Source organism: Erinaceus europaeus, chromosome 2 (assembly GCF_950295315.1).
Source record: "Erinaceus europaeus chromosome 2, mEriEur2.1, whole genome shotgun sequence".
NCBI classification, from domain to species: domain Eukaryota; kingdom Metazoa; phylum Chordata; class Mammalia; order Eulipotyphla; family Erinaceidae; genus Erinaceus; species Erinaceus europaeus.
Window position 1 is genome coordinate 111,893,701 of NC_080163.1, and position 26,359 is coordinate 111,920,059.

The 26,359-nt window shown below is 42.1% G+C and overlaps 1 protein-coding gene across 3 annotated transcripts; it reads left to right on the forward strand.

Moving 5' to 3' along the window:
- The first annotated feature begins 5,284 nt into the window (after positions 1-5,284).
- NEIL2 (nei like DNA glycosylase 2) lies at positions 5,285-24,936 on the forward strand. 3 transcript variants are annotated; one of them, XM_060184933.1, is made up of 5 exons: positions 5,285-5,533; positions 7,435-7,574; positions 18,991-19,340; positions 21,190-21,386; positions 23,638-24,936. In XM_060184933.1, the coding sequence occupies exons 2-5, from the start codon at positions 7,437-7,439 to the stop codon at positions 23,991-23,993; spliced, it is 1,041 nt and encodes a 346-aa protein (XP_060040916.1). In that variant the 5' UTR covers positions 5,285-5,533; positions 7,435-7,436; the 3' UTR covers positions 23,994-24,936. The 3 variants fall into 3 exon arrangements, with proteins under 3 accessions (XP_060040916.1, XP_060040917.1, XP_060040915.1); XM_060184934.1 differs by having other exon boundaries at positions 5,285-5,479; XM_060184932.1 differs by having other exon boundaries at positions 5,285-5,439.
- Positions 24,937-26,359: the final 1,423 nt, after the last annotated feature.

Consider the following 26,359-nt stretch of genomic DNA (forward strand, 5'->3'; position numbering starts at 1 on the left):
AGGTGGTATCTTAGTGTTGTCTTAATTTGCATTTCTCTGACAATCAGTGACCTAGAGCAGTTTTTCATATGTTTGTTAGCCTTTTGGATCTCCTCTGTAGTGAATGTTTTGTTCATATCCTCTACCCATTTTTGGATGGGGTCATTTGCTTTTTTGGTGCTAAGTTTGCTGAGCTCTTTATATATTTTGGTGATTAGTTTCTTGTCTGATGTATGGCATGTGAAGATCTTCTCCCATTCTGTGAGGGGTCTCTCTGTTTGTTTAATAGTTTCTTTGGATGTGCAGAAGCTTTTCAATTTGATGTAGTCCCATTGGTTTGTTTCTGCTTTAGTCTTCCTTGCAATTGGGTTTGATTCATCAAAGATGTCCTTGAGGTGTAGGTGGGATTCACTTCTTTTCTAAACCACACCTGCATCCTGCATCTATTACAACTTCCAGCTATTCTTCCTTTTTCCTTTTTCCTTTCTCCCTTAAAGGAAACAGCACCTGCCTTCTTCGGGTCTTCTCTGGATTCTCTTTCTTCTCAGTAATGGGGTAAAAACAAAGACTCCTGGTAATTAAAATTCCAGGTCCTGGTGGAACTGGAGTTTAGAGCCCTCTGGTCATCCTTTCCTAATATTTCCTCCCTCTGAGAGTATGGACCAAAATTCTTTTGGGGTTGTAGAAGGAAGTTCTTACTTCTGTAATTGCTTCCCTGCTAAGCATGGACATTGGGCAGTCAATCCATACTCCCAGCCTGTTTCTATCTTTCTCTAGTGGGGTAGGACTATGGAAATCTGAGGTTTAGGACACCTTGGAGAGGTCATCTGCCTAGGGAGGTCAGGATGGGATCAGAGTAGCATCTGGAAATCGGTGGCTAAAAGACAGTAAGATATATAGTAGAACAAAAGGTTTAATAACAGGGACCAAAAAGTGGGATTAGAGCCAATGAGAATAGAGACCTAGGGGTGGAAAAAAAGCTAGAATATCTATTTTAGGTATGTTTCTATGAGCCCAGAACTTCAGTAATCTTTGATTGAGCTTGATAGCTAACATGGAGATAGACTAGAAATATTGTTTGGAAGGATGGTGTCAGAGTGGAAAATAGAACTTGAAAGATGGATTAGGGCAGAAAGTGACTTCCAAGCTTAAAAAATATATATATAAATACAATTAACTGTTTACCACATTGATCTGACGTGGGGCCCATGTATATTTAGTACAGGAGCCTGTATAGCCTCTCAGTCCTTGTCAGTCTGAGCTCACAGTACATGATCACAGCTAGGAACATTCTAGGCTACACTCATTTCAGGACCAGTCTTCCTCGAGTGGCAGAGTAGGCTGACCTAGCCTCCCTTCAGAGAGTAGAGCAGTCCTTACCAACACTAGATTGTAGTGATGGTAAGATGCTAGAGAAGCCCACAGAAGGCCTAATGAAGACATTCCTGGTGGAAGTGACCAGTGATCCAGCCCACTAATACTTAATACTAGACTTTTGTATACCTGTATGGGGTAAATAGTAGCAGATTTAGCAGTGATTATCTTTAGTTAGGCTGAAAGTAATGAAAAAATTATAATTCACTGAACATACAGCAAATGGAGCTGGGCAGAGGGTTATTGGGATGAAATTACACCCTGGCCCTCAGAGATTTGTTTTGTTTTGTATTTTGTCCTTAGAGTTTTACATTCTGGTTTAGACTTAGATACTGAGTGTCTGAGTAAAGTCATTTGGAAAGTTGTATCTAAGGTACAGCCTGGATATGAATTTTTTGTTCTGTTTTTTAAAATCTTTTTTTAATATTGGAAGTATTTGTCAAGTCACACACGAGCCTTGTTCACAGGTAGAATACAAATATGTCATCATCTCATAACAACACCAGATATGCCATCCCATAATGAGGAGTACAGCTTCTGGAAGTAGAATGTTCAGGAATTGGCCCAGAGGTCCACTGCCTGTGGACACAGGCTGCTGTATCAGTTCCTGGGGCATCTTGGGAAGCAAGCCAGTTCATTACACTCTTCAGTGTGGATCATATATCCCTCCCTCATAAAATATTTTAAGGTATTTGTATTTTTTAATATTTTTATAATGTTCTTGCATATGTAATAGGTTACAGTAGGTCTGTAGGTGTCTATCTTTCTCTCCTCCTCTCTGTCTTCCCCTCCTTTTTCCATTTCCCGGTCCTATCCCAACAACAACGACATCAATAACAACAACAGTAATAACTACAACAATAAAACAAAAAGGGCAACAAAAGGGAATAAATAAATAAGTATTTTTAAAAAAAGAATTGTGTGACTTGCTTGATTGTGAACACTTGAGGGGTGCCTGTAGCCCTCTCAGAACTGGGCAAGTAAATTTATTGGAAGAGAGTCAGTCTGTTGTGACACAGCACGGATATGGGGATGTATTTAGCCTATGGCTGATGTCAGCCTATGAGCATAGTATGAATTTATGCAAACCCACAAGGGATTGTGGGTGGGTGGGGAGCTACTTAACTGGCAGGCTGCTGGAAATCAGGTCTCTTTTCCTACAACTTCTCTTCTGGCCTCTCTTTTCCTCCACGCTTTTGGTGGCTGCTCCATTTCCCAGGACCCACCATGCTATTTCTTGCCGCACCTGAACACATGTAGCCAAGCTCCGGTAAATTTAGCTTAAAAGACTTAATGCTCCTCTGCCCATAACGACTAACTGATATTTGCCTCTTTACCATACCTAAATATTTGCCATGTAGTAAACCTTTGATTGTCTTAAACCCACGCCAAGCTGCTCCCACAAACTCTATTTTTTAATTACATTATCAGTCATCAAAGATGCTGTGACCATTAATGAAGCAGTAGTATGTGCATCACTTAGCAGAATCTTGGACATGTGTACTCAATACACAAAGCTATTAAAAAAATGACAAGTACAGACTGGAAATCATTTGGTGTTTATATTCTATAGCCCTCTCTAACCTTGGCAGAATCCTTGGGGAGTATGCAGACCCCACAGAGTATGCATTCCAACAAGAGAGGAGAGGATTATGTTTCTTTCCTTCCCTCTCAGCTCAGTTGGAATCTACACACTGGGGAAGTATGGAGTTTAGGAACTACTGTTGGGAAGAGCCTGACTCTACAGAAAGCATCCTGTCTTTGGGATGGGGTTGCCCAGATGAGGCAGATGAAGGAGGAGATAGGCATATGGCTTTCCTGGGGTCCTGCTGCAAACACCATGTTCCTCAACCTACTCCTTTCTGTCTCTGGGTTCCTGGGTATTGAGGACCCCATCTTGGGCCTTCCATCTCCAGACTTCCTTCCCAGATGTTTGGGAGATCCCCATCTGTAAGAATCCCTCTCAATCACCTCAGCCTGATGTTAGGAGGGGTTGGTCCCCCATGTGCAGGCCTCAGTTGACCCAGACCCCACGGTGCTCTCATCCTCGGGAAAATCTGCAGGTACTTTTCTGCTTGTCTCTTAGAAAGCATTGGCTCCACATTCTTTTATTTATTTATTTATTTTGGAGGGGGGAACCAACTGCAAGGGAAGAGATTAGCTTTTAAAAATAGCCTCTTAAGAGATCCAAAAGGCCAAGAAACACATGAAAAAGTGCTCCAAGTCTCTGATTGTCAGAGAAATGCAAATAAAGACAACAATGAGATACCACTTCACTCCTGTGAGAATGTCATATATCAGAAAAGGTAACAGCAGCAAATGCTGAAGAGAGTGTGGGGTCAAAGGAACCCTCCTGCACTGCTGGTGGGAATGTCAATTGGTCCAACCTCTGTGGAAAACAGTCTGGAGAACTCTCAGAAGGCTAGAAATGGACCTACCCTATGACCCTGCAATTCCTCTCCTGGGGATATATCCTAAGGAACCCAACACACCCATCCAAAAAGATCTGTGTACACATATGTTCTTGGCAGCACAATTTGTAATAGCCAAAACCTGGAAGCAACCCAGGTGTCCAACAACAGATGAGTGGCTGAGCAAGTTATGGTATATATACACAATGGAATACTACTCAGCTGTAAAAAATGGTGACTTCACCGTTTTCAGCCAATCTTGGATGGACCTTGAAAAAATCATGTTGAGTGAAATAAGTCAGAAACAGAAGGATGAATATGGGATGATCTCACTCTCTGGCCAAAGTTGAAAAACAAGATCAGAAAAGAAAACACAAGTAGAACCTGAAATGGAATTGGCATATCGCACCAAAGTAAAAGACTCTGGGGTGGGTGGGTGGGGAGAATACAGGTCCATGAAGGATGATAAATGACATAGTGGGGGTTGTATTGTTAAATGGGAATCTGGGGAATGTTATGCATGTACAAACTATTGTATTTACTGTTGAATGTAAAACATTAATTCCCCAATAAAGAAATAAATTTAAAATAAATAAATAAAATAGCCTCTTATCACTGTCAAATGTAAAACATTAATCCCCAATAAAGGAAAATCAATAAATTAAATTTTAAAATAAAATAAATAAAAATAAAAATAGCCTCTTACAGGGGACAAGTGGTAGGGCATGTATTACAGTGTGAAAGGTTCAAGTGCCCAGTCCCCACCTACAAAGGGGACGCTTTATGGGCAGTGAAGCAATGCTGCAGGTATCTTTCTCTGTCCCTCTTTATGCCCCCCTTTACTCTTTATTTCTGTCTCTATTCAATAAGTAAATAAATATCTTTTTAAAGAAAATAGCCTGTTATCTTCTTTTTTTCATTCCCTGAAATAAAAATGTAATACACAAATGGATGAGATAGCATAATGGTTATGCAAAAAGTCGCCAATATCCCAGATTCAGTCCTCCCCCCTCCTCCAACCACCAAACCTAGAGACACTGGGAAGGCTGGGGAGACAGCACAATATTTACACAAAAGATTTTCATGCTTGAGGCTCTGAGGTCCCAGGTTCAGTTCCATTCACCACGATAAGGTAGAGCGGAGCAGTGCTCAGCTCTTTCTCTTATTATAACAACAATAATACATTGTGAGAATTTCTTGATCACCTGTTCCCTTCTCAGCTACATCCTGAAGCTCCAGGTGGAGCACCCCAACCAGAAGACCGGCCTCTGCCCTGCCCTCTCTTCCCCTCCAAGTTCTCCCTCTAGAACCTTTCCTCCCAGTCAGTCTGTCTGTCCCACACAGACAAACCACTCGTAGGGATCCAGCCTCCCTTGCAGGCCCTCTGCTCCCACACTTAGCAGAAACGTCAGAACCCCCCATCTACCAGCGGAGAGGAGTCCCAGGAGACACCCCAACCCCCCATCACAGCCGCAACCTTCTGATCCTGCCCCCGGGGAGGAGCCTCTTGGGGCGGGGCTGCACAGGCTGCGCGGGTTGAGTGCGCTCGCCGTGGGGCGGTGGGTTATTCCCCAGCCTGGGGTCCTAGTACTTCATCGACCTTGCGGAAGCTTGGGGTGTCCCCCACCCCTGCAAAAGCAAGACTTTACGCCGCCCGACCGTCTCTGGACCCCTGGTAGGGAAGTATCCTCCCAGAACAATCTAGAAGCGCCCGAGTGAGTTTGTGTTCACCAGCGTGCCCTCTAGGGAACTCCCTCAGGAAGCGGCAGGTGGGCTCCCAGAGAGAAGACGTGGGGATAGAGGAGCTCTCCTCCGCCCAGCGCTAACGGGGGAGGTGTGCACAGGGTCCCCCAACCCCTTGGTTAGATTCCTGCGCAGGGCCTCACACCCTAGTCTTCTGAGAAATGTGTATTTGGGGAGGCTGTGGGTGAGGGGACGCTTTTACAGAGACTTCCCTGGATGGTCAGCATGTCAGGATAGGCTGATTAATTTGTTGAGAGCAGCATGATCCTGGTGCAGGGAATGGAATCTGGGTTACTGAGACACTTTCCTGGTCTCAAATCTAGTTCAGACTAGGGGAACTCTGACTATATTTCAGTGAATCCAAGGCTCCTCTAAGTGTTAAGATACGCTACTGCTAGTGAAACTAGGAAATAAAAAGGCTTCTCATTTCAGAGATTTTTTTATTTTATTTATTACTTATTATTGATTTTATTTATTTATTGAAAGGAGGAGAGAGACAGAGAAACACCTGCAGCCCTACTGCACTTAGCTTTCCCCTGCAGGTGCGAGGCCAGGGGCTTGAACCTGAGTCCTTGTGCACTGTAGTGTGTTCACTCAACCAGGTGTGCCACCGCCTGGCTCTTTTATTTTATTTTTTAATTTTAAGGTGTATTAGGGTTGGGGAGATAGCATAATGGCTATGCAAAAGGCTTTTATGCCTGAGGCTCTGTGATCTAGTTCAATTCCCAGCACCACTATAAGCCAGAGCTGAGCAGTGCTCTAGTCTTGGTCTCTTTCTCTGTAGTTTTGTGTTTTTCTCTCATTAATATTAATACCATCGCAGAGGGCATCAGCTATCAAATAGAAAGATTAATTATTAGAGAGAGAGAGAATCAGAGCACCCCCTCTTGTGCATGCAGTTCTGGGGTTCAAACTGGGACCTCATACTTGAGAGGTCCCATCACCTCCTGGGTTGCCTGTATGTATGTGTACACACACACACACACACACACACACACACACACATATTCATCCAACAGGGTTATTATTGCTGGGGCTTGGAGCTTGTGCTATGAACCCATTGCTCCCAGTGGCCATTTTCTTTCATTCCTTTCCCTCTCTCCCCCCCTCCCCTTTCTCTTTCTTCTCTTTATGATAGATACAGAGATATTAAGAGGGGGAGATAGAGAAAGAGACACCTGCAGACCTGCTTCACTGCTCATGAAGCCCCACCCCTTCCCCACAGTTGGGGATAGGAGGCTTGAACCCTGCTTTGCAGTGGTAATGTGCAAGCTCAACCAGTTGTGCCACCACCCAACCTGGACCAATAGGCTTTTGCAAGGTGGATAGGGAAGGATGGTGATTAGCAAAGAGTCAGGACCCCAAGTCCAGGTAGAAAGTGACAAGAACTAGTTCCTGTTTTTAGCTGTCCCCAAGGTGAAAGCTTACAGTGCCTCAATATGACACCTAAGACAGTGTTGGTGTTTAATAAGTGTGTTCATGAAGGAAAGTAAGAGAATTGGAGGGGAAACTCCTGGGAACTTCACAAGACCCACTTTGACCCCATCACTCCCTATCCATACTCCTCTTGGGGCCACCAAGATTCTTATATTGATGAAAGAAAGATAGCTGGGAAACTTGGAGCTTGGACACCTAGCCATAATAACCTCAAAGAAACTGGGAGAAAACTCAGTGCTAGAGTACAGAACATGCACGCCTGAGGTCCCATGTTAGATCCCTGGCACCACACATATACCAGCTTTGGTGCAGTGCTCTGGTATCTCCCATTAAAATAAATATTTTTTTCAGGTTGAGGAGGTGGCTCAGTGGTAGAGTGTAGGACTTGTAAGCATGAGGTCCTGAGTTCCAGTTAACAAGTCTTTTTTGTTTGTTTGATTTCTAAAGAAAAAACATTGAAAAGAAATTTCTTCCCTGCTCCTTGCTGCAGCGATGCCAGAGGGGCCATCTGTGCGGAAGTTTCACCATCTGGTCACCCCCTTTGTGGGGCAGCAGGTGGTCAAGACAGGTGGCAGCAGCAAGAAGCTCAACCCTGCTGACTTCCAGTCTCTGTGGCTCCAGGACACCCAAGTGAGTGCATAGAACATTTCTGTGAGCCCAAGACAACTCCACTGGTGATTCTGACCTGTGCACCTTTGTCTGGGGACCGTGCTTAATCCTCCAGGACAAAGACCCACCAAAGTGTCATCCTGACCATCTCTGTTCTTAGCAAATCAGAGTTCTCCCATGGGGCTTTTGGTGGCCTTGGTAGGCCAGCTCAGGCCTGATCTCCAGTCTATTTCCTACCTGCCCCTGACTCTTCCAGTCGCCTTGAACTTGTGGATGCCTCTGCCAGGCCTTCCTGACAGGCTATACTCTTCTTGCTTAGACAACACCCGCCCCCTCCCCTTTCCTTTTAACTCTGCTCCTACTTGTGCTCCCCCTGCTTTTCATGGCAGCTTCTAGTCTGTGTCTAGATTCAGTGGTGCCATCATACCCACTGCAAATTCTGTAAAATAAGATAAACCATCTACCATTAAAACTAGAATGAGCAGACTTCATTCCTGGCACCTCATTTGTGCTACTCCCATCTTTCATCTGATAGTCCTCTCTCACCCCATAAACACACACACACACACGATAAAAGACTTTCATTTAGACCTAGAAATGGTCTTAGAACCCCTTACGGAATTCCTGCATTGGAGATGGGTCCTGTAAGAGACACCCATGTTGACACAGCTGGTGAGGACAGGGTCAGCCCAGGCAACCTGTCCACCAGGTCCAGGCTCTTTTCAGAAGAGCATTTGGACTCAGTTTAAACTGTTTTGTGACGTTTGTGGGGTATGTCTCTTTGGGATATCAGCCCCAGGAATGGGCCTGTGTCTGAGTGGGCGATCAAGATCTCTCCCAAATAAGTGGGTAAGCAGAAGAGCTAGGGAATCTGGAAGTGGTCCTGGGGACCAGTTTCTGGGAAGCAAAGGCAGAAGTCAGGGTCTAGAAACCCAGAGGAATATGCGGAAGATAGCCTGGGGACTGCTTGATTGATTCGTAGGTAGTCAATGCCCCATTGTAATCTTCTCTGTAACCAGTCCCGGCAACACCTCACACTAGTCTGCTTTCATAATCTTACTTCTTCAGTCTGAGTCCCAAGGCTTATCTTCATTCAGTGCTTGTTCTGTTACTTTATTTATCCCCACATGAGAAAGGACATTCAGTGGTTTCCTTTTATATAAGTTGCTTTAGTTTTCTTTTCAGACTGGCTTGGTGACAGTGAACTCCTTTAACTATATGTCTGAAAAGATCTTTACCACTCCTTCAAGCCAGATTGATAACCTAGCTAGATGCATTGTACTTGGGTACATGATTTTTATATTCAAAACTTTCAATGTATCCTGACAGTTTCTCAGGTCTTTGAAATCTCTGTTGGAAAATCAGCTGACAGACTTATAAGGAGTCCCTTTTTAGGTGTCTCTGCTTCTCTCTAGATGCTTTTAAAATTCCCTTTTTATTTATTAAAGTGGGGAGATAGCATAATGGTTATGCAGAAAGATTGTCATGCCTGTGGCACCAAAGGTTCCAGATTCAATCCCCAACACCACTAGAAGCTAGAGTTTAGGAGGGCTCTGGTAGTAAACTGCCAGGCTAGCGTGGGGGTATTCTTCCCGGGCGCGTACTCTCTGGGTTGGAGATAACTCGACTGGAGCCAACCTGGGCTGCTACTCACTCAGCGATGCGGGAGATAGATGACTCAGGAACCAAGCATGTGGCTCGAGGTAATGCAACCTTTATTGATCAGAGACAACGTTTTTATAGGATAGAACCGGAAGTGTCAAGTTGGAAACAGAAATGGCTAGGAAAGGGGGTAGAGAAAGGCAAAAGCCAGCTGGGAAGGTATAAACTTCCTTAGCAACTGTTGAGATGATTTTAACTGGTGGGATTAATGTTACCCTGCAGGCAGGGCGGGTCTCGAAGAAGATAGATCAAAGGAATGGAATGGGTGGGGATCTTTCAGGCAAAACAATGATTATGTAAATAGGCCGTAGTATCAGCAATGCAGGGTGGAGCGGGGGGAGCTGGCTTAATGTCCGACAGTAAACAAATAAAACGTATTTGCTAACACAACAGAGAAGGGGAGAAAGGGAATCATAGTATCACTCTGGCACATGAAATAACAGGGACTTCATGCTTTTAAGTTCAGTACTCTAGCCACCACACTATTTCCTATGCTACATGTATGTATGTAAGAATGTATGTATGCATGCATGTATGTTTTTAAAATATTTTATATTTTTCCTTTTGTTGCCCTTGTGTTTTCTTGTTGTAGTTATTATTGTTGTTGTTATTGATGTCACCGTTGTTGGATAGGACAGAGAGAAATTGAGAGAGGAGGGGAAGACAGAGAGGGGGAGAGAAAGACAGACACCTGCAGACCTGCTTCACTACCTGTGAAGTGACTCCCCTGCAGGTGGGGAGCCAGGGGCTCGAATCGGGATCCTTACGCCCATCCTTGTGCTTTGCGTCAAATGCATTTAACCTGCTGAGCTACTGCCTAACTCCTCACATGTATGTATTTTTCAGATAGAGTGAAAGAAACCAAAGCCTCCTCAGTGTAGTGGGGGCTGGGCTAAAACCTAGGCTGTGTACATGGCAAAGCAGCACACTATCCAAGTGAACTGTTTTACCAACTTTATTTATTTATTTATTTATTTAAGATCTTAGAGCTTCCTGAATCCAAGAGTCTCTCTATTCGTTAATTTCTAGAAATTCCCAGCTAATATTTCTTAAGTATTTTAGTAGGTATCTTATATTCTTGTCCTATTTATTTATTTTTTAGGATTTATCTGTTAATGAAAGAGAAAATCTGTGGTCCAAGAGGTGGCGCAGTGAATAAGGCATTGAACTCTCAAGCAGGAGGTCCCTAGTTCAGTCCCTGGCAGCATATGTACCTGAGTCATGTCTGGTTCTTTCTCTTTCTCCTGCTGTCTTTCTCATTAAAAAATGAAGTCTTAAAAAAAGAAGAGAAAATCAAAGCACCACACAGGCATGTGAGATTTATTGCTGTAGTTCTTTCAGTAGATGTTTGATGTATTTGGATGTCGTCTCATTGAGGACACAGATGTTAATAACTGTTAAGTCCTCTTGATTGACTGATCCTCTGAGCATTAAGTAATTTCCATCACCATCTTTTTAAATTTTATTTACTTTAAAGTCTATTGTATCAGATATGAGTGTAGCTGTTCCTGCCCTTATTTGTGGCTCATTGGCTTGTATGATAGTTTTCCATCCTTTCACTTTGAGTCTGTATTTGTCTTGTTGAGTTAGGTGGGATTCCTACAGACAACATATTGTTGGGTTGTATTTTCTGATCCATCTTCTTATTCTGCCTTTTAATAGGTGAATCAGGCCATTGATATTTATTGATATCATAGATTGAAGATATTTTAACACCATTATTGTAGATTTTTAAAGTGTTCTGATATATGGCATGTTTATGGTGGTCTGTTTATAGGAGACCTTTCAAATTTTTTTTCAGGACAGACTTGGTGATAGTTGATTCTTTCAACTGTTGCTTGTTTGAGAAGGTTTTTATACCTCTATCTAGTCTGACTGACATTCTAGCAGGATACAGTAGTCTTGGTTGAAAGCCTTCCTCATTGAGCACTCTCTGTATATCTTGCATTCTCTTCTGGCCTATAGTGTTTGTGTAGAGAAATCTGCTCCTAATCTTATGGGCTTTCTTTTGTAAGTGACTCTTTGTTTTTCTCTTGCAGTGTTCAGGATCCTTTCTTTATCCTTATTCCTTTTCATCTAAATATGATGTGTCTTGGTATCTTTAAGCATGGATTAATTATGTTTAGGACCCTCTGGGTTTCTTGAACCTTTATGTCTTTTATGTTGTCTAGAGCAGGAAAATTATGTTATTATGTCCTGTATAATGCTTGCTTTTCCGTCTCTTTCTTCCTCTGGTAAGCCGATAATGTGTATATTATTTCTTTTGAAATTATCCCATATGTCTCTGTTGTTTTCAGTATCTCTTAATCTCTTTTTGAGATCTCTTACTTCTTTCTTAGTTTTCTCTAATTGCTAATTTTGTTTTCTGCCTCACTTGTTCTGTTTTCTCTCTCCTCTGTTTTCTGTGACTCAGCTACTTTGTTACCCTGTTCCAATACTGTATTAGCTTATTCAGCTAGTTGTGCTCTTAGTGGTTTTTGTTTGCTTGCTTTTTTTTTTTTTTTTTGCCTCCAGGGTTATCACTGCCTGCACTATGAATCCACTGCTCCTGGAGGCCATTTCCCCCCCTTTTGTTGCCCTTGTTGTTTATTGTTGCTGTTATTATTGTTATTGTTATTAGCTATTGTTGTTATTGGATAGGACAAAGAGAAATTAAGAGAGGAGAGGAAGACAGAGAGGAGGATCGAAAGACACCTGCAGACCTGCTTCACCACTTTTTTAAAAAAATTTATTTCTTTATTGGGGAATTAATGTTTTACATTCAACAGTAAATACAATAGTTTGTACATGAATAACATTCCCCAGTTTCCCATTTAACAATACAACCCCCACTATGTCATTATTTTATTTTATTTTATTTTTATTTTTTTTAAATAATTTATTTCTTTATTGGGGAATTAATGTTTTACATTCAACAGTAAATACAATAATTTGTACATGCATAACATTCCCCAGTTTCCCATTTAACAATACAACCCCCACTGTGTCATTCATCATCTTTCATGGACCTGTATTCTCCCCACCCACCCACCCCAGAGTCTTTTACTTTGGTGTGATACGCCAATTCCATTTCAGGTTCGACTTGTGTTTTCTTTTCTAATCTTGTTTTTCAACTTCGGCCTGAGAGTGAGATCATCCCATATTTATCCTTCAGTTTCTGACTTATTTCACTCAACATGATTTTTTCAAGGTCCATCCAAGATCGGCTGAAAATGGTGAAGTCACCATTTTTTACAGCTGAGTAGTATTCCATTGTGTATATATACCACAACTTGCTCAGCCACTCATCTGTTGTTGGACACCTGGGTTGCTTCCAGGTTTTGGCTATTACAAATTGTGCTGCCAAGAACATATGTGTACACAGATCTTTTTGGATGGATGTGTTGGGTTCCTTAGGATATATACCCAGGAGAGGAATTGCAGGGTCATAGGGTAGGTCCATTTCTAGCCTTCTGAGAGTTCTCCAGACTGTTTTCCATAGAGGTTGGACCAATTGACATTCCCACCAGCAGTGCAGGAGGGTTCCTTTGACCCCACACCCTCTCCAGCATTTGCTGCGGTTACCTTTTCTGATGACATTCTCACAGGAGTGAAGTGATATCTCATTGTTGTCTTTATTTGCATTTCTCTGACAATCAGAGACTTGGAGCATTTTTTCATGTGTTTCTCGGCCTTTTGGGTCTCTTCTGTGGTGAATATTCTGTCCGAGTCCTCCCCCCATTTTTGGATGGGGTTATTTGTTGTCTTGTTGTTGAGTCTGGCAAGCTCTTTATATATGTTGGTTATTAAACTCTTATCTGATGTATGACATGTAAAGATCTTCTCCCATTCTGTGAGGGGTCTCTTGGTTTGGGTAGTGGTTTCTTTTGCTGTGAAGAAGCTTTTTAATTTGATGTAGTCCCATAGGTTTATACTTGCCTTAGTCTTCCTTGTAATTGGATTCGTTTCATTGAAAATGTCTTTAAAATTTATGCGGAAAAAAGTTCTGCCAATATTTTCCTCTAAGTATCTGATAGTTTCTGGTCTAACATCCAAGTCCTTGATCCACTTGGAATTTACTTTTGTATTTGGTGAAATACAGTGATTCAGTTTCATTCTTCTGCATGTTTCAAGCCATTGTTTCCAACACCATTTGTTGAAGAGACTCTGCTTTCCCCATGTAATAGTCTGGGCCCCTTTGTCAAAGATTAGATGTCCATACATGTGGGGCCTCATTTCTGGGCTCTCAATTCTATTCCACTGGTCAGTGTGTCTGTTCATGTTCCAGTACCAAGCAGTTTTGATGACAATGGTCCTATAATACAGTTTGAGATCTGGGAGTGTGATGCCTCCGGTTCTGTTCTTTTTTCTCAAGATTGTTTTGGCAATTCTAGGTCTTTTCTGGTTCCAGATAAACATTTGTAGCATTTTTCCTATTCTCCTAAAAAATGTGCTTGGGATCTTGATGGGGATAGCATTAAATTTGTAGATGGCTCTGGGTAATATATTCATTTTGATGATGTTAATTCTTCCAACCCATGAACATGGAATATCTTTCCACTTCTTTGTGTCTTTTTCAATTTCTTTGAGTAGTGACTCATAATTTTCAGTATACAAGTCTTTCACTTCTTTGGTTAGGTTTACTCCTAGATATTTTATTGTTTTTGTTGCTATAGAAAAAGGAACTGATTTCTGGATTTCAATTTCTTCTAACTTAGTGTTTGCATAGAGGAATGCCACTGACTTTTGAATGTTAATTTTGTAGCCTGACACCTTACTATATTGCCTGATGATTTCCAAAAGCTTCTTGCTGGATTCCTTAGGTTTTTCCATGTATACTGATAGTCATCTGCAAATAAGGAGAGTTTGACTTCTTCTCTTCCAATCTGTATGCCTTTAATTCCTTGCTCCTGCCTGATTGCTATGGCAAGAACTTCCAACACTATGTTGAATAGTAATGGTGATAGTGGGCAGCCCTGTCTAGTACCTGATCTGAGTGGAAATGCTTCCAGTTTTTCACCATTGAGTATGATGTTGGCTGTAGGTTTGCTATATATAGACTCCACTAGCTTCAGGAATTTTCCATCTACTCCCATGTTTTATAGTATTTTGATCATAAAGGGATGTTGTATTTTGTCAAAGGCTTTCTCTGCATCTATTGATATGACCATGTGGTTTTTGGTCTTGCTTTTGTTGATGTGGTGGATCACATTGATTGATTTACATATATTAAACCAACCTTGCATGCCTGGGATAAACCCCACTTGGTCATGATGAACAATCTTTTTGATATACTGCTGTATCCGGTTGGCTAGAATTTTGTTCAATATTTTCGCATCTATGTTCATCAGAGATATTGGTCTGTAGTTTTCTTTTTTGGTTGTGTCCCTGTCTGCTTTTGGTATCAGGGTGATGTTGGTTTCATAGAAGCTGGCAGGGAGTATTCCAGTGTCTTCAATCTTCTGGAAGACTTTTAAAAGTAGAGGTATTAGTTCTTCTTTGAAAGTTTTGTAGAATTCATTTGTAAAACCATCTGGTCCAGGACTTTTATTTTGGGGAAGATTTTTGATAACTGTTTCAATTTCATTAGCTGTGATGGGCCTGTTCATGTTATCCACTTCCTCTTTACTTAGTTTTGGAAGTTGGTAGGTATCTAGGAAATCATTCATTTCTTCCACGTTCTCTAGCTTGGTGGCATATAGTTGTTCATAGAAGCCTCGCATGATATGTTGAATTTCTGCAGTGTCTGTTGTGATATCTCCTCTTTCATTTACTATCCGATTTATTTGGGTCTTCTCCCTTTTTTGTTTTGTGAGTCTGGCTAAAGGCTTGTCGATTTTGTTTACTCTTTCGAAGAACCAACATTTACTTTCATTGATCTTTTGTATGGTTTTCCTATTCTCAATGTTATTTATTTCTGCCCTAACTTTAGTGATTTCTGTCCTTCTGGTTGCTTTAGGATTCCTTTGTTGTTCTTCTTCTAGGTCTTTAAGATGTGCAATCAGGCTGCTTATTTGTGCCTTTTCTTGTTTCCTTTTTTTTTTTCTTTTTTCTTTTTTTTTTTAATTTAAGAAAGGATTAATTAACAAAACCATAGGGTAGGAGGGGTACAACTCCACACAATTCCCACCGCCCAATCTCCATATCCCACCCCCTCCCCCCTTTTCTTGTTTCCTAATGTGTGCTTGTATAGCTATGAACTTCCCTCTTAGGACTGCTTTAGCTGTGTCCCAAATATTTTGAGAGCTTGTGTCTTCATTTTCATTGAACTCTCGAAACATTTTGATTTCTTCCTTGATTTCCTCTTTGACCCAGAAGTTGTTAAGAAGTGTACTGTTGAGCTTCCACATTTTGGGACTGTTACTAATCTTTTGTTGATTGTTAAGTGTTAGTTTAATTCCACTGTGGTCTGAGAAGATGCTTGGGATGATTTCAGTGCTCTTGAATTGGCTGATGCTGTCTTTGTGGCCTAACATATGGTCTGTCCTTGAGAATGATCCATGTGGATTTGAGTAAAATGTGTATTCCAGTTTCTTGGGATGAATGACTCTGAAAATGTCCAATAGTTCTAGTTTATCTATCTCTTCATTTAGCTCCCTTATGTCTTTACTGATTTTCTTCCTGGATGATCTGTCAAGTTGAGAGAGTGGGGTGTTGAAGTCCCCTACTATGATTGTGTTACTGTTAATATATTGCTGTAGCTCTTTCAGTAGAAGTTTGATGTATTTAGATGGCTTCTCATTGGGTGCATAGATATTAATAATTGTTAAGTCCTCTTGATTGACTGATCCTCTGAGCATTAAGTAGTGTCCATTCCTATCTTTTTTAATCTTATCTATTTTCAAGTCTATCATGTCAGATATGAGAATAGCTGTTCCTGCCCTTTTTTGTGGGCCATTGGCTTGTATGATAGTTTTCCATCCTTTCACTTTAAGTCTGTGTTTGTCTTGTTGAGTTAGGTGAGTTTCCTGTAGACAACATATTGTTGGGTTGTGTTTTCTGATCCATCTTCCTACTCTGTGTCTTTTAATAGGTGAATTCAGGCCATTGACATTTATTGATATCAAAGATTGAAGATATTTTAACGCCATTCTTGTAGAGTTTTAGAGTGTTTTGATATATGTCCTATTTGTGGTGGTCTGGTTGTTTATAGGAGACCTTTCAGAACTTCTTTCAGGGCAGGCTTGGTGATGGTTGCTTCCTTCAACTGTTGCTTGTCTGAGAAGGTTTTGATGCTTCCATCTAGTCTGAAGGACAGTCTAGCAGGATATAGTATTCTTGGCTGAAAGCCTTTCTCATTGAGCACTCGATAGATATCTTGCCATTCTCTTCTGGCCTGTAGTGTTTGTATGGAGAAGTCTGCTGCTAATCTTATGGGTTTTCCTTTGTAGGTGACTCTTTGTTTATCTCTTGCAGCCTTGAGGATCCTTTCTTTATCCTTATTCCTTTCCATTCTAAGTATGACATGTCTTGGTGTCTTTAGGTCTGGGTTAATTCTGTTTGGGACCCTCTGGGCTTCTTGAATCTTTATGTCTTTGGTGTTGTCTAGACTAGAGAAATTTTCAGCTATTATGGCCTGGAGAATGCTTTCTTCCTCTCCTTCTCTTTCTTCCTCTGGTAAGCCAATAATGCGTATATTGTTTCTTTTGAAGTCATCCCATAGGACTCTGTTGTTGTTTTCAGCATCTCTTAATCTCTTTTTGAGATCTCTTACTTCTTTTTTAGTTGTCTCTAATTCATCCTCAATCTTGCTAATTCTGTCTTCAGCCTCATAGATTCTATTCTCTCTGCCCTCTACTGCTTTCTGGAGTTCATCTATTTTGTTGCCCTGCTCTGATACTGTTTTAGCTTGTTCAGCTAGTTGCCTTCTTAGCTCGGCGATTTCAGCTTTCAGCTCTCTAATAACCATGAGATTATTAGAATTTTCTTCCATATTCTCATTTGTTGTTCCTGCATTTCTGATTACAATTTTTTCAAATTCTTTACTCACTCCTGTTATTATTTCCTTAGCTAATGTTTGGATGTTGAATTCGTTGTTTTGTGCTTCACCCTCTGGAGGACTTTTAGCTGGACTCTTGTCCTGGTTCGAGTCTCCAATATTTTTTCTTGTTGTTTTAACCATTTTATGTGTTATGTTATGAGTTCCCTTTATCAGTACTTTTCAAATTATTGATCACTATTGCCTGGATTGACTTGTGTCTACGTAATTTAATTAAAGGGTTTACCGTGGTGGAAGTTAACAGTTGTTTCAATCCCTGAGTTGGAGCTCAGTGGTGTAAAAGCCTCTTTTTTTTTTCTTCCCTGTAGACTATGGGAGCCTGAGGGCTTTTAAACTATCAATAGGCTTCTTAGCTTAATCACTGACTCCTGACCAAGAGATAAAGCAGGGTCTGCTTCACCACTTGTGAAGCTACCCCCTTTCAAGTGGGGAGCTGGGGGCTCGAACTGGGATCCTTGTGCTGGTCCTTGGCTTTGCGCCATGTGTGCTTAACCTGCTGTGCTACCACCCGGCCCCCATTTGCATGCTTTTTTAAAATCCCAAATGCCCAATTAGGGAAAATATTATGGAAGAAACATTATTGGGACAGTTTTTGTTGGGGTTAATATGTGTGAACACATGTCTTCCTTTTTTGTATTTGTTTTGGCTCTCATTTTTTTGGACTTCTGCAGCACTATCACATACTGGGAGCTTGGAAATAGTAGAAACCTGTTTCTCCAGGTCTAGAAACTGAAAGTCCAAGATCAAGATCAATGCTCTCGTAGATTCAAGGTCTGGTGAGGGCTCTTTTCCTGGTTCTTAGAGGATTGTCTTTTGGCTGTGTCCTCACATTATAGAAGGAGTGGGGAGAGGGAGTACCCCTGGGGGGTGTGACACACCTGGTTGAGCATACATGTTACAGTGCACAAGGACCTAAGTTCAAGCCCCTGGTCCCCACTTGCAGGAGGAAAGCTTTGCAAGTAGTGAAGCAGGGCTGCAGATGTCTCCCTGTCTCTCTCCTCTCTACCTCCCCTTTCCCTCTTGATTTCTAGCTGCCTCTAATAAATAAAAAAGATAAGTTAAAAAGGATTTTAGGAGCAGGGGTAGATAGCATAATGGTTATGCAAAGAGACTTTCATGCTTGAGGTTCCAAAGTCCCAGGTTCAATCCCCCCGCACCACCATAAAACAAAACTGAACAGTGTTCTGGTTAAAAATTAATTAATTAGCTAATTAATTTTTAACTAACTGATTTAAAAAAGAGTATTTAAAAATTAAAAGTAAGGAAATTCTCTTATAAAAAATAACCCCAGGAGTTGGGCGGTAGCACAGCGGGTTAAGTGCATGTGGCGCAAAGCACAAGGACCAGCATAAGGATCCCGGTTCGAGCCCCCAGTTCCCCACCTGCAAAGGAGTCGCTTCACAGGTGGTGAAGCAGGTCTGCAGGTGTCTGTCTTTCCCCCTCTCTGTTTCCCCTCCTCTCTCCATTTCTCTGTCCTGTCCAACAGCGACAATATCAGTAACAACAACAATAACTATAACAATAAAACAAGGGCAACAAAAGGGAATAAATAAATAGAATTAAAAAATATATTTTTTAAAAAAGTAACCCCTTTTTTATAAGGACATTAATCCCATTCATAAAGGCCCACCTGACTGTTGTGATCAAAGTACCTTCCTCAGGGCCCACATCCTTACCCCAGATAACTTGGAAGTTGGGTACCAACTTGGGAAGTTGACCACTTGGTAGTTGGATACCAATATATGAATTTGGGGACATGTTTACAGTATGTAAAGATCCATGGTTACTTTTTCCTAGGTTCATGGGAAGAAGTTATTCCTTAGATTCGATTCTGATGAAGAAATTGAATTGCCTGGCAGCAGGTCACCACCAGAGCCTCTCCAAAAAAGGAAAAAAGAGGCCAGGGATCAGAAGCAGGTTCTGGGACCCAAGTGCCGGAAGATTTCTGACACATCCCTTCGGTCTCCAGAGTGCCCTGTGCCTAGTGGAGACAGCAGTGGGAGTTGTGTGGGAGGTGATGCCCCTGCAAACAGTGCTGAGAAGTGGCTGCAGCTCAGCTTCGGTATGTTTGGCAGCATTTGGGTGAATGAGTTCTCCAGGGCGAAGAAAGCCAACAAGAGGGGCGACTGGAGGGACCCCATTCCCAGGTATGTGTGGGCCAGGGCCAGGGCTCTGTGGGATCCACAGTGCAGGTTGGGCTGTTGCTGGTGAGAATTCTGGGGTGAATTCAGGAACACATGCATCTCTGTTCCCACAGCCTATTTCCTGAAGATAACATGTCTGTGTCACCTGTAGAAAATGGATGACAGAGTCCTTGGAGAGTTTAGGCAGGGGGAGACCAAACCCCCAAACTTGACCCTTGAGGGTTAGGAACCTTTGGGAAGAATTTTATGGCTTGACTAGATGACTAGAGTGCTCTGAATTTAGGGTTATAGTTGTGTGTGTGTGTGTGTGTGTGTGATTATGTCTAGGAGAGTATAGGGAACCAGTTAGTAGTGCAGGTTACCATGTGCAAGGACCCAGGTTCAAGCCCCAGGTCCCCACCTGCATGAGGAAGCTTCTGGAGCAGGGAAAAGCTGTGGGTGTCTTTCTCTTTTCCTATCTTACCTTTCCATCTCGATATATATATGTCTAGTGTCATAAAACTACATCGAAGTTCAGGTGATTTCTTTAGTGTGAATTCCCTAAACCTTGCTGTGAATTCACCAGTTGGCACTGGTGGCCAAGAACAAATGTTCTTGGCTGCTAGTCTTCTGGCTTTGAATAAGTGCTGGCTTAACTGAGCATTCTCCAGCAGTGAGTTGTTTGTGCACCTTTTAATAATTTTGTGAGGACTTTGGGGTATTGGATTTTTAGTTCTGTGACATGGCACCAAAAGCATTTCGAGTCTGTCTGCATCTTTTAAACTATGTAGGTGATGCCTTTTGGTGTTTAATTTCTGTGTAGTCAATGGTAAGTGATTTTTTTTCTTTTTTAAAAAAGATTTTATATATTTATGAGAAAGATAGGAGGAGAGAGAAAGAACCAGACATCACTTTGGCACATGTGCTGCTGGGGATCGAACTCGGGACCTCATGCTTGAGAGTCCAAAGCTTTATCACTGCCCACCTCTCAGACCACTGTTTTGTTTTTTTTTTTTCTTTTTAAGATTTTATTTATTGGGCCTGGGTGGTGGCACATCTGGTTGAGCATACATATCACCATGCATGAGGACCTGTGTTCAAGCCCCCAGTCCCCACCTCTAGGAGGGAAGTGTCACTAATGTGAAGCAGTGTTTCAAGTGTCTCTCCTTCTCTCTCCCTCTATCCCCACCCTATTTCTCTCTGTCTTGATTCAGAGTAAATAAAACCTTAAAAATATTATTAAAATGGCACAGAGGGTAGATAGCATAATGGTTATGCAGACAGACTTTTATGCCTGAGGCTCCAAAGTCCCAGGTTCAATCCCCCGCACCACCATAAGCCAGAGCTGAACAGTGCTCTGGTAAAAAGAAAAAAAAATCATTAAAATGATTTCATTTATTAATGTAAGAGAGGAGAGATCCAGACGATTATCCTGGCCTATGTGATGCCAGAATTAAACTTAGGACCTCATGCTTGAGAGTTCAGTACTTTGGTCTCTGTGCTACCTCCAGGGCTACTTTTCTTTTGTTGTTATTTTTAATCACTTAAGGGGGGTGAAATAATAATTTATAAGATGATTATCACATGAGTACTATTTCTTTATATAGTTTTATTTTCTTCAAGATTATTAATAGGAGTGTGAACCTGGGACTTTAGAGCCTCAGGCATGAGAGTCTGCATAACCATTATGCTATCTACCCGACCCTATATGCTTTCTTTCATTGATTCCCTGTAGTCCCAAGACCTGTGAGATCCTGGCAACATCTCCCTTTCTCTCGGGGTTCATCTTGACTGTGGAGTGGGAGCCAGAGGGTGGCTGTGTCACTCAACAAGGCTGTTGACTATGTGCTCAGGGTCTTTTCTTTTTTCCCAGGTTGGTCTTGCACTTTGGTGGTGGTGGCTTCTTGGCATTCTATAACTGTCAGATGTCCTGGGGCTCTTGCCCAGTGGTCACACCCACCTCTGACATCTTGTCTGAGCACTTTCATCGAGGACAAGCCTTGGAAGCCCTAGGCCAGGCACAGCCTGTTTGCTACACACTGTTGGACCAGAGACATTTCTCAGGCTTAGGTAGGAGCTGTGGATGGGCTAAATCCCCAGAATAGTGTCTTCCCCAGTCACTGATCTGGGAAGCACAGAACTTCAGCCCTCCTCAAATATATTTATACTGTTGGTCTTAAGGGATCACTTCACCCCTTCAGCTTGGCTCCCTTTGTTTTGATTTTGATTTACTTTTGCAGTCCCAGGTATGAATCTAGGGCATCATACTTGCATTATATCATCAAGCCACTTCCTGGCCTAATTTATTTTTGTTATTGTTCTGTATTTCCCTAGAAGTGGGGAGAGAAAGAGAGAACCCAAAGCACAATTTTACTATCCATGGAGCCATCTTTCCCTTTCCAAAGCAGAAATCATAACCCTAGACTAATGAGCCATCATTTCTCCCCTTTCATCCCTTCCCCTTAGCCATTCATGATGCTTGCATATGGTGCACTGAGGCTCACCAGCACTGCAAAGGCCTCTGTTGGGAGAGCTATCTCCTAGCCCCTAGAGTTGACTTTTAATGTAACAACTTAGTATTCATAAAGTCACCCTCTGCCCTATGTGCACAAATTCTCATGCCCTGCGCACTAAGCCCATGTGACAGCTAAGACTCCCCCTTGCACAGTGAAGGCAAGTGGAATTCATAGAGGTGCTGGGGCATGCCAGAGCTGCTTGTATGGTGGGGATCTGACTGAACGGGCGCTGAAATCCAGATGTTCTTGTTTCCAGAGCCCATTTAGGTGCTCTCTCTGCTGGGTTTGAGCCAGGCAGGAGAGTAGTCCATTTCCTTCACATCCATAGAGATAAGGAACACCACACCTTTCATTTCTTTAAATTAATTAATTTATTTATTTGTTTATTAATTAATTTATTTATCTTTTTATTGCCATCAGGGATATCTCTGGGACACAGTGCCAGCACTATGAATCCACATTTCCTGGCAGCTTTTTAATTTTTTTCTATTTTTTATTAGTGATTTAATATTGATTTACAGAACCATAAGATAACGGGTATAATTCCACACTGTTCCCACAACCAGAGTTTTGTGTCCTCATTCCTTCCATTGGAAACTGAAGTAGTTCTCCCAAGGTCACAGATGTGGATTGACTATTATTTCTATACTATCTATCTATATTTATATTTTTGCCCATTTGTTTCTGTGGCCCTACTTTCTCTTCCTTTCTAAGTCATACCTACACCTGTTACTACTTCTGAATGTCCTTTTTGCCTTTTCTCTTTCCCAGTCCTGATGGAATTGGGTGGGGTTCAGAGCCCTCTGGTCATCTTCCTTGTATCACTTCTCCCTATCTGGGAGTATGGACCAACATTCTTTTTGGGATGCAGAAGCTGGGAGTTCTGGCTTCTTTAATTGCTTCCTTGCTGGACATGGTGTTGGCAGGTCAGTCCATACCCCCAGATTGTTTCTCTCTTTCCCTGGTGGTGTAGGGCTCTGGAGAGGTGAGGTTCAGGGACACATTAAGATGTCATTATTCCAGCGAGGTCAGTATGAAATCATAGTAGCATCTGCAGCTTGGTGGCTGAAAGGCAGTAAGATATAAAACAGGACAAAATGCTTAATAAACAGAAGCCAAAAAGCAGGAATAGAGCATATGAGAATAGGGATTTCAGGGTGGAAAGAAGCTAGAAAGTCTATGTTAGGTGTGTTCCTAGGGGCACATGACTTTAGTAATTTTTGCTTGAGCTTGATAGCTAACATGAAGGTGTGCTAAAAATATTGTCTGGAAAGATGATTTCAGAGTTATAGAACTAGAAAGCTAGACTAGGGCAGAGTGTGACTCCCAAACCTGAAAAAATATATAAATACAATTAACTGTTTACCACATTAATTTGGCCCAGTGCCCATGTATATGCATATTTAGCACAGGAATCTATATCTCTGAGTCCTCGTCAGTCTGAGCTTGCAGCCCACAGTCACAGCTAAGAACATTCTAGGCTGCACTCATTTCAGAACCAGTCTTTCTTGATTGGCAGAATAGGCTGACCCAGACCTCTGATAGATCCCTCTTTCACTGTCACTGGTCATTTCCATCAGGAACGTTTTCATAAGCCCTCTTGTGGGCCTCTCTAGGGTCTTGCCCTCACTGTAAAGTAGCAATGATAGGGACTGCCCCACCACACCTATTTTATAGAAAAGAAGGCCTACCCCTGGCCCCCAGAGCCTAGTTAGAGGCAGAATAGCCCTCCTGCAGGTTTTCTTTTGTTTTGTTTTGTTTTGTTTTAGACTGTGTTATTGTGGTCCTCCTTTATTCTCTTGCAGGGAATATCATTAAGAATGAAGTCCTGTTCAGAGCAGGCATCCATCCTCTGTCACTTGGTTCGACACTTAGCCCTCCACGCCTCGAGGCCCTGCTGGACCAAGTGCTGGACTTCAGTGCCTGCTGGCTACAGGGCAAGCTCCAGAGCCAGCCACAGCACACACAGATCTACCAGAAGGAGAGCTGCCCTGCAGGCCACAGAGTCCAGAAGGAAGCACTGGGGCCCGCAGGGGGCCTGAAGAGGCTCACCTGGTGGTGCCCACAGTGCCAGCCTCAGGAGCCCTCTGAGGAGTCCCTCAGTGATGCACCTATAAAGCTGCAGACCCCTAGTCCATCTCCCCACACCTCAGCCCTTTAGGGATCAAGAGTCAAGTGGGAAGGGGTGTGTGCAGGATAGTGGCTAGGGGACAAGAATTTGGGAGGCAGGGAAGACTGGGGGTGTGGTTCTGGGAATGGTCATTTCACTGGACTACCCTAGGGGTGGTATTGCTCTCTTGTTTAGTTAATTTTTCTTAGCCTTGTGGAACATAAGAACAGTCAGACTGATTAAAGTAGACACCTCTTGGAAAGGACAGTGAGGCAGGGATGATGAAAGTCCCTGGGAAACATTCTCTCTGTGTGGTTTCTGTCTAGTGTGAAACTATGTTATGGGTAGTTGAAAGTCTCCTTTAAAAAAATAAAAAATAAATAAATAAATAAATAAAAGAAAGTCTCCTTTTGAGGGTGGGGATAGATAGCCTCTCATGCCTGAGGCTCCAGAGTCCCAGGTTCAATCCCCCACACCATCATAAGCCAGAGCTGAGCAGTTCTCTGGTTAAAAAATAAATAAATAAATAAATAAATAAAAGTCTCCTTTTGAGAAACGGAAAGGTGGAGTCATCTGTCTTGGTTTTCTGCAGGGGCTAGAGATGAGACTAGGATTGCAGGGGTTGGGAGGCTGAAATTCAACCTCTTGTCTACATCCTTCCCAGGGTGAGGAGTCATTGGAGGGAGAAAGGGGACCCCTTTAATAACAAAAAAAAAAAAGCTCATTTCCTCCTCACTGTGACATGTTCATGCTTGTTGCACAAGTTTGAAATAAAAGGTTGGAGAGACACACTATCAGGTGAGGTGTTCTCAGCTGTGAGAAACTAGGAGAGATGTGGAAATAAAACTTTTTGCTGCTCTTTGTTAATCTTTCTTTGGCATTGAGGCCTCTTGTACTCTTTGGGAAGGCAGGTACCATAGGACCTGCTGAGTCAGCTTGGTAATCCATGTCAAAGGAGCATGGCTAGGAGGAGCTAGGTTCCCACCTGCTTTGTGTCCCCAGAGTAATTTTTTTTTAATTTTAATAAATATTTTTCTTTCACTATGCCTCTCTGTATTTATTGAAAATAAATGGGGGGGGGGGCTGGGTGATGGTTAAGCGCACACAGTACAGTGCACGAGGACCTGGGTTTGAGTCCCCAGTCCCTACCTGCAGGGGGAAAGCTTTGCAAGTGGTGAAGCAGGTCTGCAGGTGTCTGTCTGTCTCTTTCCCTCTCTGTAGCCCCCTGCACTCTTGATTTCTGGCTTTTCTATCCAATAAATAAAGATAATAAGAATTTAAAATAAATAAAAATAGGCCAGATAGGGGCGCATCTGGTTGATGCACGTGCTACAGTGCCCAAGGACCAGGGTTTGAGCCCCCAGGTCCCATCTGCAGGGGGAAAGCCTCATGGGAGAGCAGTGCTGCAGATGTCTATCTCTTCCTTCTCTTGATTTATCTTTGTCTCTGTTCAGTAAGATATAATAAAATATATATTTTTAATTTTCTAAAATATTTATTCCCTTTTGTTGCCCTTGTTGTTTTATTGTGGTAGTTATTATTGCTGTTGTTATTGATGTCATCATTGTTGGATAGGACAGAGAGAAATGGAGAGAGGAGGGGAAAACAGAGGGGGAGAGAAAGACAGACATCTGTAGACCTGCATCACTGCCTGTGAAGTGATTCCCCTGCAGGTGAGGAGCCAGGGGCTCGAACCGGGATCCTTATGCAGGTCCTTGCGCTTTGTGCTACGTGAGCTTAACCCGCTGTGCTACCGCCGGACTCCCATAAAATAAATATTTTTAACAAAGGGACTCATTTTAAAATGTCTCCAGGGCTGGGAGACAGCATAATGGTTATGCAAAATGACTTTCATGCTTGAGGGTCTGAGTTCCCCCGATTCAATCCCTAGCATCACCATAAACCAGAGCTGCGTATTGCTGTGATTTAAGTATATATATACTAATATATAATATATATTATATTAGAATGTAAATATATATATTCTAAACTAAAAATATATATTTATATATAATATATATTATATTGTATTAGAACATATATGTATATATAAATATATACTAAAAAAAAACCAAGCATAAAATATCTCTGAAGACTTCCTCCATGATTTTTCAATAAAAATAACTTGGGTGAAGAGCAATATCTTACTGGGCAAAATAAGTGCCTTGCCATACTGTCTCAGATTCTAGACCTGGTACCACATTGGAGCACTGAAAGAAACTTTTTAAAAAATATTTATTTATTTCCTTTTGTTGCCCTTGTTTTATTGTTGTAGTTACTCTTGTCGTCGTTAGATAGGATAGAGAGGAATGGAGAGAGGAGAGGAAGACAGAGGAGGAGAGAAAGGTAGACACCTGCAGACCTGCTTTACCACTTGTGAAGTGACTCCCCTGCAGGTGGGGAGCTGGGGGCTTGAA

Coding starts and splice junctions, on each gene's coding strand:
- NEIL2 (XM_060184933.1), top strand. CDS start 7,437: ATGCCAGAGGGGCCATCTGTGCGGAAGTTTCACCATCTGGTCACCCCC. Junction 7,575..18,990: donor TGTGGCTCCAGGACACCCAA/GTGAGTGCATAG, acceptor ACTTTTTCCTAG/GTTCATGGGAAGAAGTTATT. Junction 19,341..21,189: donor TGGAGGGACCCCATTCCCAG/GTATGTGTGGGC, acceptor CTTTTTTCCCAG/GTTGGTCTTGCACTTTGGTG.